This window comes from Nyctereutes procyonoides, unplaced genomic scaffold, assembly GCF_905146905.1.
Source record: "Nyctereutes procyonoides isolate TBG_1078 unplaced genomic scaffold, NYPRO_anot_genome, whole genome shotgun sequence".
Taxonomy (NCBI): domain Eukaryota; kingdom Metazoa; phylum Chordata; class Mammalia; order Carnivora; family Canidae; genus Nyctereutes; species Nyctereutes procyonoides.
The window spans coordinates 28,426,336-28,445,730 of record NW_026575024.1 but is presented as its reverse complement, the minus strand read 5'-3'; the positions used below and the strand labels follow the sequence as shown (position 1 = coordinate 28,445,730).

Below are 19,395 nucleotides of genomic sequence, written 5' to 3'. Positions count from 1 at the left end.
ATCTCATCATGAAAGGAATCCATTGAAAACTCTGCTCTAGAGGAGTACAGAGATGTAGAGAGTATGAGTTGACAGCATTGTGTGTCCATTTTGTCCTGATCCAATTCCACCTCTGGACCCTCCCCTCCCCCATTCTGGGAGAGAAACATATTGTTAAATCAGTTAGCTTAAAGTCAGCACTGTCCTAAGAAATGCCAAGTGATAAAGGTCCCACATCCACAGATTGTTGAAATATAATTGCATCAATTTTTCTACTCCCAAACCTTAATTTTTCTTAGTGTTTGTTACTTGCATGACCCTCTAAACTCTGAGCAATACCCAACATAAGAAATTACCTAATTGGTAATATTATAACACTACCATTTATTGGGCATCTGACATATCAAAATATTTTCCCCATATTATTATATTTATCTACTTAGCAAATTGAGTATAAGGATGCTTGTCCTTGTTGTAAAGATGAGGAAACTAAAATTCAAGCAGATCTGGGGGTACAGATAGTAGGGGAAAGAAATGAGGTTGGTCTGGGCTTCTACAGCATGCTCTACATATTAGTGAAGAATCTTTGTTTACAAGGGATAAGAACATAACACATTAATTTAAACCAAAAGTAGAAGTTGAGTGATCCTGTAATTGAGAAGGATTCTAGATTCCTCCAAGACACAACTTTAGGAATCAAGAACTAGAAGTCAGGACTTAAGGTTCAGTATCACCAGTACTCTTATTGCCTAAAACTCTCATCTCTATTCATCTTTCCCTGGCTTTGTTCTCATCTGGTTCAAATGGCCCTTCTCTGTATGATGAGGAAAATAAATAAAGAAAATTTAATATTCATCCCCCAAGCTTAGCAGCCAGGATGGAAAGAGAGCATCTTTCTCCCAGCCTTCATAAATAAATCCCAGGGAATCATTTGAAATTGCCTTTCCTACATCAGTGCCCAACATTTCACTGACTTTTATCGCAAGGGAGAAGAGGTACTGGGTAGGGAACCCATCACCCAGTGAAAAAAAACACTAAATAGACGAAAACAATACAAGACACCACAAGGTCCAAATGCTGCATGTAACATAGGAGGAAGTTCAGAACCAGAGATTTGGCTTGCCTAAAGTTACATAGGCAATGGACTAGAACTTAGAACATCTAGTCTCAGAATCCTTTGGGTTTATACCTTTACCTCCTCCCTAAATAACATTCTAGGGATGCCTAGTTGAATTGGTGATTGAGCATCTCCCTTTGGCTCAGGTCATGATCCCGGGGTCCTGGGATCAAGTCCCACATCAGCCTTCCCACAGGGAAGCTGCTTCCCACGGGGAGCCTGCTTCTCCTTCTGTCTATGTCTCTGCCTCTCTCTGTGTGCATGTCATGAATGAATGAATGAATGAATGAATGAATAATAAATAAATAAATAAAATATTTTTAAGAACTAACATTCTAGTCAGAGTGGAGCTGTGAGAGTGCCTCGAAGTGTTTAGAGGGGGAATATTATGAGTAAATGCAATAGCTCTATTAAACATTCAGAGTCAGAAATGGACTAAATTTATGCCATCTCTACATAATAAATAAAAACACAGGGGGACCTGGGTGGTTCATTCAGTTAAGCGTCTGCCTTGGCTCAGGTCATGACCCCAGCCAGCCCTGCATCAGGCTCCTTGCTCAGTGGGGAGTATGCTTCTCCCTCTCCTTTCCCCTACTTGTGTTCTCTCTCTCTCTCAAATAAATAAATAAAATCGTTTTTAAAATTAAAAATAAATAAAATAAGACACATTTGTACTTTTTTTTTAATTATACTGACCTATGTATTACTCTCCTGTAGTTGGTGTAACTACTTAACACAAAATAAATGGTTTAAAGAACAGAAATAGACCCATTCCATGAAGACTGCTAAATAATTTTTTTAAAAAGTTTAAATTTGGGCAGCCCCAGTGGCTCAGTGGTTTAGCGCCGCCTTCAGCCGGGGGTGTGATCCTGGAAACCCGGGATCAAGTCCCATGTCAGGCTCCTGCATGGAGCCTGCTTCTCCCTCTGCCTGTGTCTCTGCCTCTCTCTGTGTGTGTGTGTGTGCCTCTCATGAATAAATAAATAAAATCTTTTAAAAAGTTTAAAGTCTCTGGAATTGGCAGTAATGGTGTAATATAAATGAGGAAACATTTATTTTATTGGTATTAATTTAATATCAATCTGAAGCTGATTCTGATGAGTCAGCATGTATATCATAAGCTCTAGAATGACCACTAAGGAAATGACTCATACTAAATTTTTTAATAAGATGCACAATTGGAAAATATTTACTTAATGCCAAAGAAATAAGTGAAGGAGAAAGAGAGGAACAAAAAAGATATGAGAAATATAGGAACCAAAAAGTAAAATTGCAGGCATAAACCTAACTATATCAAAACTGTTAAATGTGAATGGATTAAATATTCTAGTCAAAAGGCAGAGATGGTCATGTTGGATTTTTTTTTTTAAGCGAAAGAGAGAAAGGGGTGCCTGAGTGGCTCAGTCAGTTAAGCATCTGCCTTCAGCTCAGGTCATGGTCCTGGAATCTCAGGATCAAGCCCCAAGTTGGGCTCCCTGCTGGTCAGAAAGTCTGCTTCTCCCTCTCCCCCTGCTCCTTCTCTCTGTCTCTCTGTCTCTGTCTCTGTCTCTCTCTCTCTCAAATAAATAAATAAAATTTTAAAAATAAATAAATAGAGAGAGAAAGCATGTGTGTGAGTGGGGGGATGGGAGGAAGGTGCAGGGACAGAGGGAAAGAGAGGATCTTAAGCAGACTCCACACCCAGGGTGGAGCCCAAAGCAGGGCTTAGTCTCATTGACCTGAGATCAGGACTTGCGCTAAAGTCACGAGTCAGCTGCTTAACCAACTAAGCCACCCAGGTGCCCCTTGTGCTGCACTTTTAAAAAAAGATCCAAACGTTCAATAAACCCTCTTGCTAATTGCAAAAAATAAAAAATAAAAAATAAAAAAAAATAAAAATAAAAATAAAAAAAGATCCAACCATATGCTGTTTACAGGAGATATACTTTAGATTCAGTGATACAAACAGATTGAAAGTAAAAGGAAGCAAAAGATATATCATGCAAAAGGCAATCACAAGAAAGCAAAAGTATCTATATTAATATCAGAGAATATAGACATTAAAACAAAAAAATGTTATTTGAGGTTAAAAGGGTCACGATGAAAGTTTCAATCCATCAGCGAGATAAGACCATTATAAACTTATATGTACATAGCAACAGAGCACCAAAATATGTAAAGTAAAAATTAACAGAAATAAAGGGAGAAATAGATAATTCAACAATAATATTTAGAGATTTCAATATTCCACTTTGGGTAATATATAGAACAATTATGCAGAAAACAAACAAGTAAATAGAGGAGTTGAACAGTAATAAAAAGCAACTAGCCCCAGCAAGCATCTAAAGAACACTTCACCCAACATCAGCAGAATACCCATTCTTCTCAAATGCACATGGAACATTCTCTATGATATACCATCCAATAATACATAAAACAAAACTCAGTAAATTTAAGACAACAGAAATAATACGAACTATATTCTCCAACCACAATAGAATGCAATTAGAAATGAATTTTAAGAAGAAATATGAAAAACTAACAAATATGTGGAAACTAGTACATTCCTAAATCATCAGAGTCAAAAAAGAAATCAAAAAGGAAATTATGAAATCTTTTGTGATGATGAAAATGAAAAAATATGCAAAAACTTATAGAACACAGCTAACAAATTGCTTAGAGGGAAATTTATAGCTGTAAACACCTGTTATTTAACAAGATGGTCTCAGATCTATAATGCAACCTTCCACTTAAGACACTTGAAAAAGAGCAGCAAGTTAAACCTGAAGAAAAGAGAAGGAAGAAAATGGTAAGAATTGCAATGGAAATTAATGAAATAAAGAATGGAAAAATAAAGTCAATAAAAACTAAATTGGCTCTTTAAAAATATCAACAAAATTGGCAAACGTTTAGCTAGACTGACCAGAAAAAATAAAGAAGACAAATTACTAGAATCAAATGAAATAAGGGACATTACTACTGACCTTACAGAAATTAAAAAGGATATAAAGAAATACTGTGAGCTATTGTGTACTGGTTAACTAGATAACTTTGATGAATGGACAACTACCAAAATTGACTCATGAAGAAATAGAGTATTTGAACTACCTATGACAAGTAAACAGGTTATATTAGTGATTGCATAAGTCTCCTGATATCAAAGCCAGGCAAGGACATCACAAAGAAAAAAACACAGGCAAAGATACCTCATGAATATAAACATGAAAATCCTCAACAAAATACTAACAAAGTGAATCCAGTAACACATAAAAAGCATCATACACCATACCCCATACACCACAAGTGGGACTTAACCCATTCATGCAAGTTCATTTGAATATCCAAAAATCAATTAATGTATGTTATCAATAGGATAAAAAGAAAACCACATGCTCCTCCCAAGAGACACATAAAAAACATTGACAAAATTTAAAACTCTTTCATTATAAAAATACTTAACAAAGTAGAAATATAAGGTAACTTCCCCAACCCAGTAAAAGGCAAACACTCATAACCCATAGATGACCTCATATTTCATGGTGAAAGGCTAGATGCTTTCCCCATTAGTTAGATCAAGAACAAGACAAGGATCACTATTTTCATCAATTCTATTCAACATTGTACTAAAGGCTCCAGCCCGGGTAAGTAGGTAAAAAAGACATCCAAATTAGAAGTAAAATTATCTCTATTCACAAATAACATGATCTTCTATTTAGAAAATTTCTAAGAATCCACAAAAAGAGCAATCAAAACTACTAAATGAGTTCAACAAGTTTGAGGATACAAGGTCAATACACAAAAACCAATTGTATTTCAATATTTAAGATCAACAATCTGAAAATAAAATTAAGAAAATATCTCTGTTTACAATAAAATTAAAAAGGAAAAATATTTAGGAACAAATTTAACCAAAAAGGTGCAGTTGTGAACTCTGAAAAATATCAAACATTATTGACTAGATTTCAGATCTAAGCAAGTGGATCATCTGAAAAATTGCCAACCACAATAGCTCTCAGTAGCTATTAGGACAGGCAGATGAAACATCAGTAAGGATACAAAAGATTGGATCAGTATAATTAACAAATTTGAGCTAATTGACATATACAGAGCACTACACCCAACAACTGGGAAATATATATTCTTTTTAAGTGCATGTAGAACATTAACCAAAATTACTTATGCACTGGTTCATGAAGCGAGTCTCAACACATTTCAAAATATCGATATTTTCTGGTCAGAGTGGAATTAAACTAAAAATGAATTACAAAAGTGATCATCAGAAAATTTCCATGTATTAGATATTTGAAGAGATAATCAGAACAAACCATCTAAAGAAATTACAGTGGAAATTAGAAAATACTCTGAATTAAATAATAATGAAATCTTAAACTTAAGGCATGCAGCTACCACTGTACTTAGAGGAAATATATAGTTCTAAATGTCTAAATTAGGAAAGACAAGACTAAAAACTAGTAATCAAAGCATCCATCTTGAGAATTTAACAAAACAAAGGTTTTAATTTCAATGTGGTCAAATTTGTCAATCTTTTCCTTCATTGGTTATAGCTTTTAGTGCTTGTCTAAGACATCTTTCCTTACCTTCAAAGATACACCCTTATATACCTCATTTAAGCCTTATGGTTGTGCCCTTCACATTTAGGCTGTAATACACATTTCTGATATGACATAGGAGTACAATTTTGTTTTTTTCCATATCAATACCTAATTGTCCCACCTTGGTTTCTAGGGGAAAAGATTCCTTGTGTCCAGTGCTCTGTGGTGCAAACTTGTTAAAAATCAAGCTTCCATATATGAGTTGGTCTGATCAGAGGCTTCGTAATTTGTTCCAATGTTTGTTGTTGTTGTGGATAATAAGATAATAACCACTATCTTGACAACTACAGCTCTATTTTAAGTTTTACATGCTAAAACAAGTAATTCCATCCTATTCTATTCTTCGTTATGCTTGGCCTTTTTCATTTACATGAAAAATTTAGTATATCTTTGTTAAGTTCAGCACATGCACACATCTTTTAGAATTTTAATTAGGATAGCATTGACTAACAATTAGTAATTGAAATGTTAATATCTTGTCATATGTCTAAATATACATCTCTTTACAATATCATACATATCTTTACACTACCATCTTTCCATCAATGAGCATGATATACCTTTTCATTCATTAAGGTCTTCTATAATGTCATTCAATAAAGTTTTGTTGTTTTTCCTGTAGACACAGCACAGGGTGGGTGAGAGGGTGTTGGTGCAGAGGGATGCAACTTTTTGAAGAAAAATAAATTAGATACTAGCAGAGCTATTAGCCACTCACCCACTGACAGCTTGTATCACTTACTCAGTACTACATTAAACAGTGTATTGGAAGATAGATTAACTAATAGCTCCAAGCCTTCTAACATTTTATTTTTTTCTTTTTTTTAATTTAAATTCAATTAGCCAACATATAAATACATTATTAGTTTCAGATGTGGTGTTCAATAATTAATCAGTTGCATATAACACCTAGTGCTCAACCCATCATGTACCCTCTGTAATACTCATCACCCAATTACCCCATTTCCTCACCCACCTCCCCTCTAGTAATCCTTAGTTTGTTCCCCAGACTTAAGAGTCTCTCATGATGTCTCCCTCTCTGATTTCTTCCCATTCAGTTTTCCCTCTCTTCCCATATGATCCTCTGTACTGTTTCTTATGAGTAAAACCGTAGGATAATTGTCTTTCTCCAATTGATTTATTTCACTCAGCTTAATACCCTCCAGTTCCACCCACATCAGTGTAAATGATAAGTATTTGTCCTTTCTGATGGCTGAGTAATATTCCATTCTATATATATATATATATATATATATATATATATATATATATACACACACACACACACACACACCCCACATCTTCTTTATCCATTCATCTGTCGATGAACATCTTGGCTCTTTCCACAGTTTGGCTATTGTGGACATTGGTGCTAGGAACATTGCGGTACAGGTGTCCCTTCAGATCACTACATTTGTATCTTTATTTTTTTAAGATTTATTTATTTATTTATTTATTTATTTATTTATTTATTTGAGAGAGAGAGAGAGAGGCAGAGACACAGGAGGAGGGAGAAATAGGCTCCATGCCGGGAGCCCAACGCAGGACTCGATCCCAGGACTCCAGGATTGCGCCCTGGGCCAAAGGCAGGTGCTAAACCGCTGAGCCACCCAGGGATCCCCTACATTTGTATCTTTAGGGTAAATATCTAGTAGTGCAATTGCTGAGTCATGGGGTAGATCTATTTTTACTTCTTGAGGAACCCCCATACTGTTTCCCAGAGTGACTATACCAGTTTGCATTCCACCAACAGTGTAAAAGGGTTCCCTTTCTACACATCCTTGCCAATATCTGTTGTTTCCTGTCTTTTAAATTTTAGCCATTCTGACTGCTGTGAGGTGGCATCTTATTGTGGTGTGGTTTTTTTTAAGATTTTATTTATTCATTCATGAGCAATACAGAGAGACAGAGAGAAGCAGGCTCCCTCTGGGGAGCCTGCTGTGGGATTAGATCCCAGGACCCCAGGATCACAACCTAAGCTGAAGGCAGATGCTCAACCACTGAGCCACCCAGATGCCCTCACTGTGGTTTTGATTTGTATTTCCCTGGTACCAAGTGATGTGGAGCATTTTCTCATGTGTCTGCTGGCCATTTGTATATCTTCTTTGGAGAAATGTCTGTTCAAGTCTTCTGCCCATTTCTTGATGGTATTATTTGTTCTTTGGTAGTTGGGTTTGATAAGTTCTTTATAGATCTTGGATACTAGCCCTGTATCTGATATGTCATTTGCAAATATCTTCTCCCATTCTGGAGAAGTTGCCTTTTTGTTTTACTGACTGTTTCCCTTGCTGTGCAGAAGCTTTTTATCTTGATGAAGTCCCAATAGTTCATTTTTGCTTTTCTTTCCCTTGCCTCTGGAGATGTGTATAGCAAGAAGTTGCTGTGGCCAAGGTCAAAGAAGTTGTTCCCTGTGTTCTTCTCTAGGATTTCGATGGATTCCTGTCTCACTTTTAGTTCTTTCTTCCACTTTGAGTTTATCTTTGGTATGGTATAAGAGAACGGTCCAATTTCATTCTTCTACATGTGACTGTCAAATTTTCCCAGGACCATTCATTAAAAAGATTGTCCTTTTCCCACTGGATATTTTTTCCTGCTTTGTCACAGATTGGTTGACCATTGAGTTGAGGGTCCATTTCTGGGTTCTCTGTTCTGTTCTATTGATCTATGAAACTGTTTTTGTGCCAGTACCATACTGTCTTAATGATTACAGCTTTGTAATATAGCTTGAGGTTAGGCATTAAAATGCCACCAGGTTTGGTTTTGGCAATTGGGTGTCTTTTCTGGTTCCATACAAATTTTAGGATTATTTGTTCCAGCTCTGTGAAAAAAATGTTGATAGTATTTTGAAAGGGATTGCATTGAATGTGTAGATTGTTCTAGGTAGCAGAGACATTTTAACAATATTTATTCTTCCTGTAAATGAGACTGATTCCTTAATTTCTCTTTCTTCTGTCTCATTGTTAATGTATAGAAATGCAACTGATTTCTGTGCATTGATTCTGCCACACTGCTGAATTCCTGTATGAGCTCTAGCAATTTTAGGGTGGAGTCTTTTGTGTTCTTCACATAAAATATCATGTCATCAGGGGGTGGGGCAAGATGGCGGAGGAGTAGTCCCCAGCTCACCTGGCCCCACCAACTTACCTAGATAAGTTTGAAATCATCCTGAAAACCTATGAATTCGACCTGAGATTTAAAGAGAGAACAGATGGAACGCTACAGAGAGAAAGGTTTTCGCTTCTAACAAGGTAGGAAGGCGAAAAAAAAGAAAAAAGAATCAAGTGGGGGAGGGGCCCGGCAAGGAGCCAGGCTAAGGCCCGACAGCAAAAGCCTCCAGGACAGGAAAGCCCAGCCCCGCAGAAGCAGGAACTTTAACAATCCGCACCAGATTCTTCCCTGATGGAAAGGTGCTCAGCAGAGAAATCGAGCAGGATTGCAGGAGGAGCAATGGAGCCTCCAGTTTCCTGGAGTCACTAATACAGGAAGTGCACCCTGGGGAAAGTGTGCCACACACCGCTGGCCGATCTCGGTAAAGGGCTGGAGCGCCTCAGGAGAAGCTCAGGCAACAACTCCGGGCAGAGGGGGCTGCGCCCTGCTGCCTTCAGGAGCCAGCTCGAGGAGCGGGATCCAGCAGCACAAGCCCCAGATCCCAGGGTGCCGAGGGGACACAGCCCAGGATCCTGCGCTCCCCCGGGGACGGACGGAGCTGAGGAGGGCACAGGACAGCGAGGACTCTCCTGCCACTGGGTGCCCCCAAGCTGTGCAGATCAGCACCCCCGCTGCCCAGGCAGCATCCTGGCCAGCACAGACTGGGAGACTGCAGTAGTTACTGTGGGAGCTGACTCCAGAGCTGGAGAGCTGGCCGCTGCCAGTGTGGTTGTTCCTCCTTGTGTCACCGTGTGCCTGGGAGGAGTGGGGCCACCAGGTGACAAAGGCCTCAGAGGATAAACAGCTCCCGATGAGCCCGAAACTGGCGGGGGGGCGGGGCAGCTCCCCCAGGTGCACACACCTGAGAATCAGCACAGCAGGCCCCTCCCCGAGAAGACCAGCTGGAAGAACAAGGGAAGAGCAAGTTCTTGACAGCAGTGCTGGAAAGCTCCAGAGGAAGTCGAGGGCCTTACAGTATATAGAACCAAAGGAATCATCTAGGGTGGAATTTACTTAGATCGCAGTTGATATTCTTGATGCAGCCCACTTATACAGTCACTCTGAACTGAGCAAAATGACTAGAAAGAACTCACCACAAAAGAAAGAATCAGAAACAGTACTTTCTCCCACAGAGTTACAGAATTTGGATTACAATTCAATGTCAGAAAGCCAATTCAGAAACACAATTATAAAGCTACTGGTGTCTCTGGAGCTACCTTTATAAAGCTCATAAAGGACTCAAGAGACTTCATGACTGCAGAATTTAGATCTAATCAGGCCAAAATTAAAAATCAATTAAATGAGATGCAATCCAAACTGGAGGTCCTAATGACAAGGGTTAATGAGGTAGAAGAGAGAGTGAGTGACATAGAAGACAAGTTGAAGGCAAGGAAGAAAGCTGAGGGGAAAAAAAAGAGAAAAACAAAAGACCATGAGGAAAAGTTAAAGGAAAAAAAATGATAGCCTCAGAAGGAAAAATCTACGTATAATTGGAGATCCAGAGGGCACCGAGAGGGACAGAGGGACAGAAAGCATATTTGAACAAATCATAGCTGAGAACTTCCCTAATTTGGGGAGGGAAATAGGCATTCAGATGCAGGAGATAGAGAGGCCACCCCCAAAAATCAATAAAAATCATTCAACACCTCCACATTTAATAGTGAAGCTTGCAAATTCCAAAGATAAAGAAAAAAATCCTTAAAGCAGCAAGAGACAAGAGATCCCTAACTTATATGGGGAGAAATATTAGATTAACAGCAGACCTCTGCATAGAGACCTGGCAGGCCAGAAAGGGCTGGCAGGATATATTCAGGGTCCTAAATGAGAAGAACATGCAGCCAAGAATACTTTATCCAGCAAGGCTCTCATTCAGAATAGAAGGAGAGATAAAAAGCTTACAAGAAAAAAAAAAAAAGCTTACAAGATAGGCAGAAACTGAAAAAATATGTGGCCACCAAACCAGCTGTGCAAGAAATGTTAAGGGGGGCTCTGTAAAAGAAAGAGGAAGCCCACAGAATTATCCACAAAAACAGGGACTGAATAGGTATTACGATTACACCAAATTCATATCTTTCAATAGTAACTCTGAACATGAATCTGCTTAACAACCCCATCAAAAGGCGCAGAGTTTCAGACTGGATAAAAAAAGCAAGACCCATCTACTTGTTGTCTATAAGACACTCATTTTAGACCTAAGGACACCTACAGCCTGACATTGAAAGGTTGGAGAACCGTTTACCATTCAACTTTTCTTCCTCAAAAGAAAGCAGGGGTAGCCATCTTCATAGCAGATAAATTAAAGTTTATCCCAAAGACTGTAGTAAAAGATGAAGAGGGACATTATATCTACTTAAAGGGTCTATCCAACAAGAAGACCTAACAATCATGAATATTTATGCACCTAATGTGGGAGCTGCCAAGTATATCAATCAATTAATAACCAAAGTTAAGACATACTTAGATAATAATACACTAATTCTGAGAGACTTCATAGTGGCACTTTCTGCAAGTGACAGATATTCTAAGCACAACATCTCCAAAGAAACAAGAGCTTTAAATGATACACTGGACCAGATGGATTTCACAGATATATACAGAACTTTACATCCAAACGCAACTGAATACACATTCTTCTCAAGTCCACATGGAACTATGGAACTTTCTCCAGAATAGGCCACATACTGGGTCACAAATCAGGTCTCAACCGATACCAAAAGATTGGGATTGTCCCCTACTTATTTTCAGACCATAATGCTTTGAAACTTGAACTCAATCACAAGAAGAAATTTGGAAGACACTCAAACACGTATAGGATAATCAGGAAAATAGAGAAGAATTTAAAAGATTCATGGAAACTAATGAGAATGAAGATACAACCGTTCAAAATGTTTGGGATGCAGCAAAAGCAGTCCCGAGAGGGAAATACATCACAATACAAGACAAGCATCCCTCAAAAAACTGGAAAGAACTCAAATACACAAGCTAACCTTGCACCTAAAGGAACTGGAGAAAGAACAGCAAGTAAAACCTACACCAAGCAAAAGCAGAGAGTTAATAAAGATCTGAGCAGAGGATAGTCTTTCCTCCTTTATTGAATATTAGTTGACCATAAAGCTGAGGGTACACTTCTGGGTACTCTCTTCTGTCCCATTGATCTATGTGTCTGTTTTTGTGCCAGTACCACACTGTCTTGATGACCACAGCTTTGTAGTACAACCTGAAATCTGGCATTGTGATGCCCCCAGATATGGTTTTCTTTTTTAAAATTTCCCTGGCTATTCGGGGTCTTTTCTGATTCCACACAAATCTTACTATTATTTGTTCTAACTCTCTGAAGAAAGTCCATTTTATTTTGATAGGGATTGTATTAAACGTGTAAATTGCCCTGGGTAACATTGACATTTTCACAATATTAATTCTGCCAATCCATGAGCATGGAATATTTTTCCATCTCTTTGTGTCTTCCTCAATTTCTTTCAGAAGTGTTCTATAGTTTTTAGGGTATAGATCCTTTACCTCTTTGGTTAGGTTTATTCCTAGGTACCTTATGCTATAGATGGTGCTGGGAAAATTGGACATCCACATGCAGAAGAATGAAACTAGACCACTCTCTTTCACCATACACAAAGATAAACTCGAAATGGATGAAAGATCTAAATGTGAGACAAGATTCCATCAAAATCCTAGAGGAGAACACAGGCAACACCCTTTTTGAACTCGGCCACAGTAACTTCTTGCAAGATACATCCACGAAGGCAAAAGAAACAAAAGCAAAAATGAACTATTGGGACTTCATCAAGATAAGAAGCTTTTGCACAGCAAAGGATACAGTCAACAAAACTAAAAGACAACCTACAGAATGGGAGAAGATATTTGCAAATGACATATCAGATAAAGGGCTAGTTTCTAAGATCTATAAAGAACTTATTAAACTCAACACCAAAGAAACAAACAATCCAATCATGAAATGGGCAAAAGACATGAACAGAAATTTCACAGAGGAAGACATAGACATGGCCAACATGCACATGAGAAAATGCTCTGCATCACTTGCCATCAGGGAAATACAAATTAAAACCACAATGAGATACCACCTCACACCAGTGAGAATGGGGAAAATTAACAAGGCAGGCAACCACAAATGTTGGAGAGGATGCAGAGAAAAGGGAACCCTTTTGCACTGTTGGCGGGAATGTGAACTGGTGCAGCCACTCTGGAAAACTGTGTGGAGGTTCCTCAAAGAGTTAAAAATAGACCTGCCCTACGACCCAGCAATTGCACTGCTGGGGATTTACCCCAAAGATTCAGATGCAATGAAACTCCGGGACACCTGCACCCCGATGTTTCTAGCAGCAATGTCCACAGTAGCCACACTGTGGAAGGAGCCTCGGTGTCCATCAAAAGATGAATGGATAAAGAAGCTGTGGTCTATGTGTACAATGGAATATTACTGACCCATTAGAAATGACGAATACCCACCATTTGCTTCAACGTGGATGGAACTGGAGGGTATTATGCTGAGTGAAGTAAGTCAATCGGAGAAGGACAAACAGTGTATGTTCTCATTCATTTGGGGAATATGAATAATAGTGAAAGGGAATATAAGGGAAGGGAGAAGAAATGTGTGGGAAATAGCAGAAAGGGAGACAGAACATAAAGACTCCTAACTCTGGGAAACAAACTAGGGGTGGTGGAAGGGGAGGAGGGCACTGAGGGGAGCACTTGACAGGATGAGCACTAGGTGTTATTCTGTATGTTGGTAAATTGAACACCAATACAAAATAAATTTATTATAAAAAACAATTTGCATATAGAAATAAAGTCTGCTAAAAATTTTTTTTAAAAAGTGATAGAGAAACCTCCAGATAAGAAAATCCAAAAGAGGAGAGTGTATTTAAAGTTTACTCCAGCTATAATTCAGGGAGCATCACATGGCATACATCTGAGTCTATTCCCAAGATACTCTGTTGTACTTATCTCTATTTTATAGATCTGTGGGATCTCAGGCACTAGGAAGTCATCTGGGTTTGGATCAATCACATAGAAGTGAACAAATGAATAGAAGTAAGAATATTGATCTTAGAGTATCAAGACTGATGCTACCATTACTATCTTTATTCAGATGATAAATTCTTGTGAATGCAATGTTAGGTGACTTGAAGAGGTAGTACATAGGAAAATGAATTGTCAAAAGAACATACCACCTTGGGGTGCCTGAGTGGCTCAGTCAGTTAAGCATCTGCCTTCAGCTCAAGTTCTGATCCCAGGGTTCTGGGATCAAGCCTGAGTATGGCTCTCTGTTCAGTGGAAAGCCTGCTTCTCCCTCTCCTTCTGCCCCTCTCCAGCCCACCCCGCTCGTTCTCTCTCTCTCTCTCTCTCTCAAATGAATCAATAATTAAAAAAAAAAGAACATACTGACTGCCAGGACGCCTGGGCACCTCAAGAGTTGATCGTCTGCCTTCGTCTCAAGACATGATCCCAGGATACCAGGATCAAGTTCTGCATCTGGCTCCCTGTGGGGAGTCTACTTCTCCCTCTGCCTATGTCTCTGCCTCTCTCTCTGTCTCTCATAAATAAATAAATAAATAAATAAATAAATAAATAAATAAATAAATAAATAAATAAATAAAATTTTAAAGAAGAACATACTGCCTTGATATAGGTTTTTTTTTTATAAATTAATTTTTATTGGTGTTCAATTTACCAACATACAGAATAACACCCAGTGCTCATCCCGTCAGGTGTCCCCCTCCGTGCCCGTCACCCATTCACCCCCACCCCCCGCCCTCCTCCCCTTCCACCACCCCTAGTTCATTTCCCAGAGTTAGAAGTCTTTATGTTCTGTCTCCCTTTCTGATATCTCCCACACATTTCTTCTCCCTTCCCTTATATTCCCCTTCACTATTATTCATATTCCCCAAATGAATGAGAACATACACTGTTTGTCCTTCTCCGATTGACTTACTTCACTCAGCATAATACCCTCCAGTTCCATCCATGTTGAAGCAAATGGTGGGTATTTGTCGTTTCTAATGGCTGAGTAATATTCCATTGTATACATAAACCACATCTTCTTTATCCATTCATCTTTCGATGGGCACCGAGGCTCCTTCCACAGTTTGGCTATTGTGGACATGGCTGCTAGAAACATCAGGGTGCAGGTGTCCCGGCGTTTCATTGCATCTGAATCTTTGGGGTAAATCCCTAACAGTGCAATTGCTGGGTCGTAGGGCAGGTCTATTTTTAATTCTTTGAGGAACCTCCACACAGTTTTCCAGAGTGGCTGCACCAGTTCACATTCCCTCCAACAGTGTAAGAGGGTTCCCTTTTCTCCGCATCCTCTCCAACATTTGTTGTTTCCTGCCTTGTTAATTTTTCCCATTCTCACTGGTGTGAAGTGGTATCTCATTGTGGTTTTGATTTGTATTTCCCTGATGGCAAGTGATGCGGAGCATTTTCTCATGTGCATGTTGGCCATGTCTATGTCTTCCTCTGTGAGGTTTCTCTTCATGTCTTTTGCCCATTTCATGATTGGATTGTTTGTTTCTTTGCTGTTGAGTTTAATAAGTTCTTTATAGATTTTGGAAACTAGCCCTTTATCTGATATGTTATTTGCAAATATCTTCTCCCATTCTGTAGGTTGTCTTTTAGTTTTGTTGACTGTATCCTTTGCTGTGCAAAAGCTTCTTATCTTGATGAAGTCCCAATAGTTCATTTTTGCTTTTGTTTCTTTTGCTTTCGTGGATGTATCTTGCAAGAAGTTACTGTGGCCAAGTTCAAAAAGGGTGTTGCCTGTGTTCTCTTCTAGGATTTTGATGGAGTCTTGTCTCACATTTAAATCTTTCATCCATTTTGAGTTTATCTTTGTGTATGGTGCAAGAGAGTGCTCTAGAAAAGCTTGTGTAAGATTGAAATTATGTCAGTCAAATGTTTTGCCGATATTGTCTGTGAAATCGTCCAGATCTAAAGTTTTCATTATAGGGAGAATTTTTTAAATTACTAATTCATTATCTTTAATGATTTGGGGACTCTTCATGTCCTATTCTCATTCAGTTTTTTTTTTTTAAGATTTTGTTTACTAGAGAGAGAGTGCACAAGCTGGGAGAAGGGCAGAGGGAGAGGGAAAGAGAGAATCCTCAAGTCAACTTCCCACTGATCATGAAACCCAAAGCAGGGCTTGATCCCAGGACCTAAGATTATGACCTGAGCCAAAATCAAGAGTCAGACTCGACTGACAAGCAATCTAGCACCTTTTATTCAATTTTGATAAGTTACATTTTCTAGGTAGTTTCCATTTCTAAATTTTACATCTAATATTGGCAAAGCTGTTCATGATATTCTCTTTTTATCATTTTAATATCTGCATGATCTATAGGAATGCCCCCTTTACACTCCTGGTATTGACTGCATTCCACACTCTCCCTTTTTCTCTTCCTTCCTCTCTCTCCATTACCTCATCTTTCTCTCTCCCTTTCTTATCCTCACCAGAAGATTGTAACTTTCAGAGAAATAACTTTTGATTTTGTCAAATATCTTTCTTTCATGCTTGTTTTCTGTTACATTAACTTCTTACATTTGTTTTTTTTCCCTCTTTCTTGTTTATTGCTTGCCTTTAAATTTTGTTTATGGTGTTTCTTATCATATATAATTTTTATCATTGTTACACTTACCTTTATAAACCTTTAAAGTTGGGGCACCTGGGTGGTTCAGTGGTTAAGCATCTGCCTTTGGCTCAGGTCATGATACCGGGGTCCTGGAATTGAGTTCTGCATCAGGCTCCCTGTGGGAGGCCTCCTTTCCCCTTTGGCTGTATTTCTGTCTCTGTGTGTGTGTGTGTCTCTCATGAATAAGTAAATACAATAGTTTTAAAAAATAAATAAAAACAAAAATAAACCTTTAACGTTGACTTTACAAATCTGTGGGGCTTTTTAAGGATCTTATCTTAAAGCTTTTTCTCATCCCAAAGACATCAAGTTTCAGATGTAAGAATTTAATCTGTTGGGATCTCTGTGTTCAACAAGAACTATAAAAAGATAACTTCCCCCAACATCACATGTTGCCTGGCTCACTTTTGTCACTGATCCCCAAACTCCCATGTATATGTGGGTTTTCCAATCCATTAGTCTTTTAGTCAACAGATTGACTTGTATTTTCTGTTTACATTACATTTTTTTCTTCCTTCCCAATTATTACATATTCAATTACTTCTTCTTGTCTCACTGCATTGGCCAGAATCACCGGTACATTGTTGAACAGATACAGTGAAAGTAAGTGTCCTGTCGCTCAATCTAAAGGACATTTTTGTAAAGTTCCACATTAGAGATTATATTCTGTTCTAGGATTTTGCTAGTTACATATCGTTAAAAAACTTTATTAAATGAGAATGAGTAACAGGACTGATGAATACCAAAAGTAAGAAAGATATAGCAACATGGCTCTGAACAGAGAAATAATGTGGCCTGAGAAAAGCGTACAAGCTATGTGATCAGAGAACCCTGCATCCTAGTCATGGTTCTGCCAATTTTTAGGATGTTCCTTGCTTCTATTAGCCTCCATTTCCTTGTTTATAGAATGTACATTATCATACCTAATCACAGAGTTGTCAGAATTTAAAGTATATAAAGCACATATAATATTGCCTGGCTTACCAACATTAACTGTGTATTATTCTTTCTTCTTGTAGTCCTGCCCTCTCTGCCTGTGGTAATAGGCCCCTTGGAGAGGGCTCTAATTGGGCAAACTGAATTTCAGCTGCATGTCCTATGGCTTCTTTCCCAAAGATATCACCCTGAAGTGGTTCAAAAATGGGAAGGAAATCTCATCCCTCCAGACCCACATTGTCCAGGTGAAGAACAGCAATACCTACAAAATCTCCAGTACTACTGAGGTGGTCCTCACTCTACAGGACTTCTACTCTTATGTCACCTGCGATGTGAATCATCTAAGCCTACATTATCCTCTTCAAAAGAATGCTGATTTGTCTGAGACTATACTAGATAGATGACATCACAGGTGACCAGGCTTTGACCTAGCTTTGGAGAACAGTTCTCCCAAGATTTACTTTGGTAAACAGGTCTAAATAATAATAATATCTTTTTAGCTATTAAGCACCTACTATGTGTAAGGGATTGCCACATGCTAGGTAGGTGCTAAGTAAATGGCCACCGAGTAATAAGCAAGGTGCATATGATTGTTTCACAGAGTCTGAGCCTTTGTCCTATACTATTTCAGTTCTATCCAACATGTCTATTTTTGAACATCTCATCCCAAAGAACAAGATAAATGTCATCTGCAAGGCAAAGAAGTTCTACCCCGAGGGCATACAGCTGATCTGGCTGAAGAATGGAAATATCTCCCAGATAGATAAGACCCTGACCCCCAGCATGAGTAGTGATGGACTATATACTGTGTAGAGCTGGATCTTGGTGGATGGAACTAACCACCAAGAGGACACAGTGCTCACTTGCCAGGTAGAACAAGATGGGCTACAGGAGGCCACTGCAAAAATGACATTTTTGGTTTCTACTCATCTGGGTAAGTCTGAGAAATAGCCAATGGCAAGACCTACATGACTTACTGAAGAAGGCACCATGACCTTTACTTAAAATTTTCTTTTCTAAATCTTGAAATTTTAAATTATAAAAGTAAAACATGCTCCTTCTCTCCCTCTCTCTCTCTCTCTCACACACACACACACCCAAACAATCCAAAAATTATATAAATAAATAAATATATAAACAATATCTAAATATCTGTTAGAAATGAAGTGCACCCAATCCAACTCCCCAGGGAGGTCTCCTATTTATGATGTGCTAACCTCCTTTTAGGTCTCATTTATCCACAAAGTGGATTTCAGGAGCTCGGTGGTGGGAGGCCTGGTAATAGCTGAGATCCCTAAGCCAGGGAGTCTATGTTCCCTTGAATGACCTCTTCATTTTTTTTCAAGAATGGCTTCTTGCCAGGGGGCGTTTTAGTATTTCCTCATATTCTGTTGAGCCCAAATCCCAAGCTGAGCACTGGAGCCTTGAAACTCTCTCAACAGAAACACATCTATACTCCATTCACTACCAGTGTAGATAAACACTGCTGTGCCTAGTATGTTCTTATGCTCCTAGTTCCTCCCTGGAAGTCTGGGTATCCTGTCCTTTCTTGATCTACAGAGGCAACAATGATCAGCATAGTATTTTACAGACATGATTTGGACTTCTCACTGCTTTGTGAGCCTGAAAAGATATCTAAAATTTCTGAGCCTGAGTTTTCTCACCGACCCAGAGAGAATAATACCCATGCCATAAGACTAGGCTGAGGAGCAAATAAGGTCGTGCAAGATAGTTAAATGACTAAGGCTGCCCCTGCTTTCTTCTAGATAAGGCCCATCCCAGCCATGTGAGATGTATGTGTGTTTGCCTGGCTGAGCTGCTGTTTTGGGCTTCTGTGCCAGCCAGAGCACAGTGCAGGACAAAGGGTTGTCATCAATTATGGGAAAGTGAAGACCCAGGAGCATGGACTCCCATGATGACTTTTGCTGCCCACCCTTCCTTTTGTGGCCTGCCTCCTATG

General features: G+C 38.8%; 1 protein-coding gene across 1 annotated transcript in view; it reads left to right on the top strand.

The window, feature by feature from the left end:
- The window catches only part of LOC129522404 (tyrosine-protein phosphatase non-receptor type substrate 1-like), a 50,211-nt gene extending 32,372 nt beyond the window's left edge, over positions 1-17,839 (top strand). The window contains 2 exon segments of the mRNA XM_055344644.1: positions 17,519-17,576; positions 17,578-17,839. Coding sequence (XP_055200619.1) covers positions 17,519-17,576; positions 17,578-17,839 — 320 coding nt within the window.
- Positions 17,840-19,395: the final 1,556 nt, after the last annotated feature.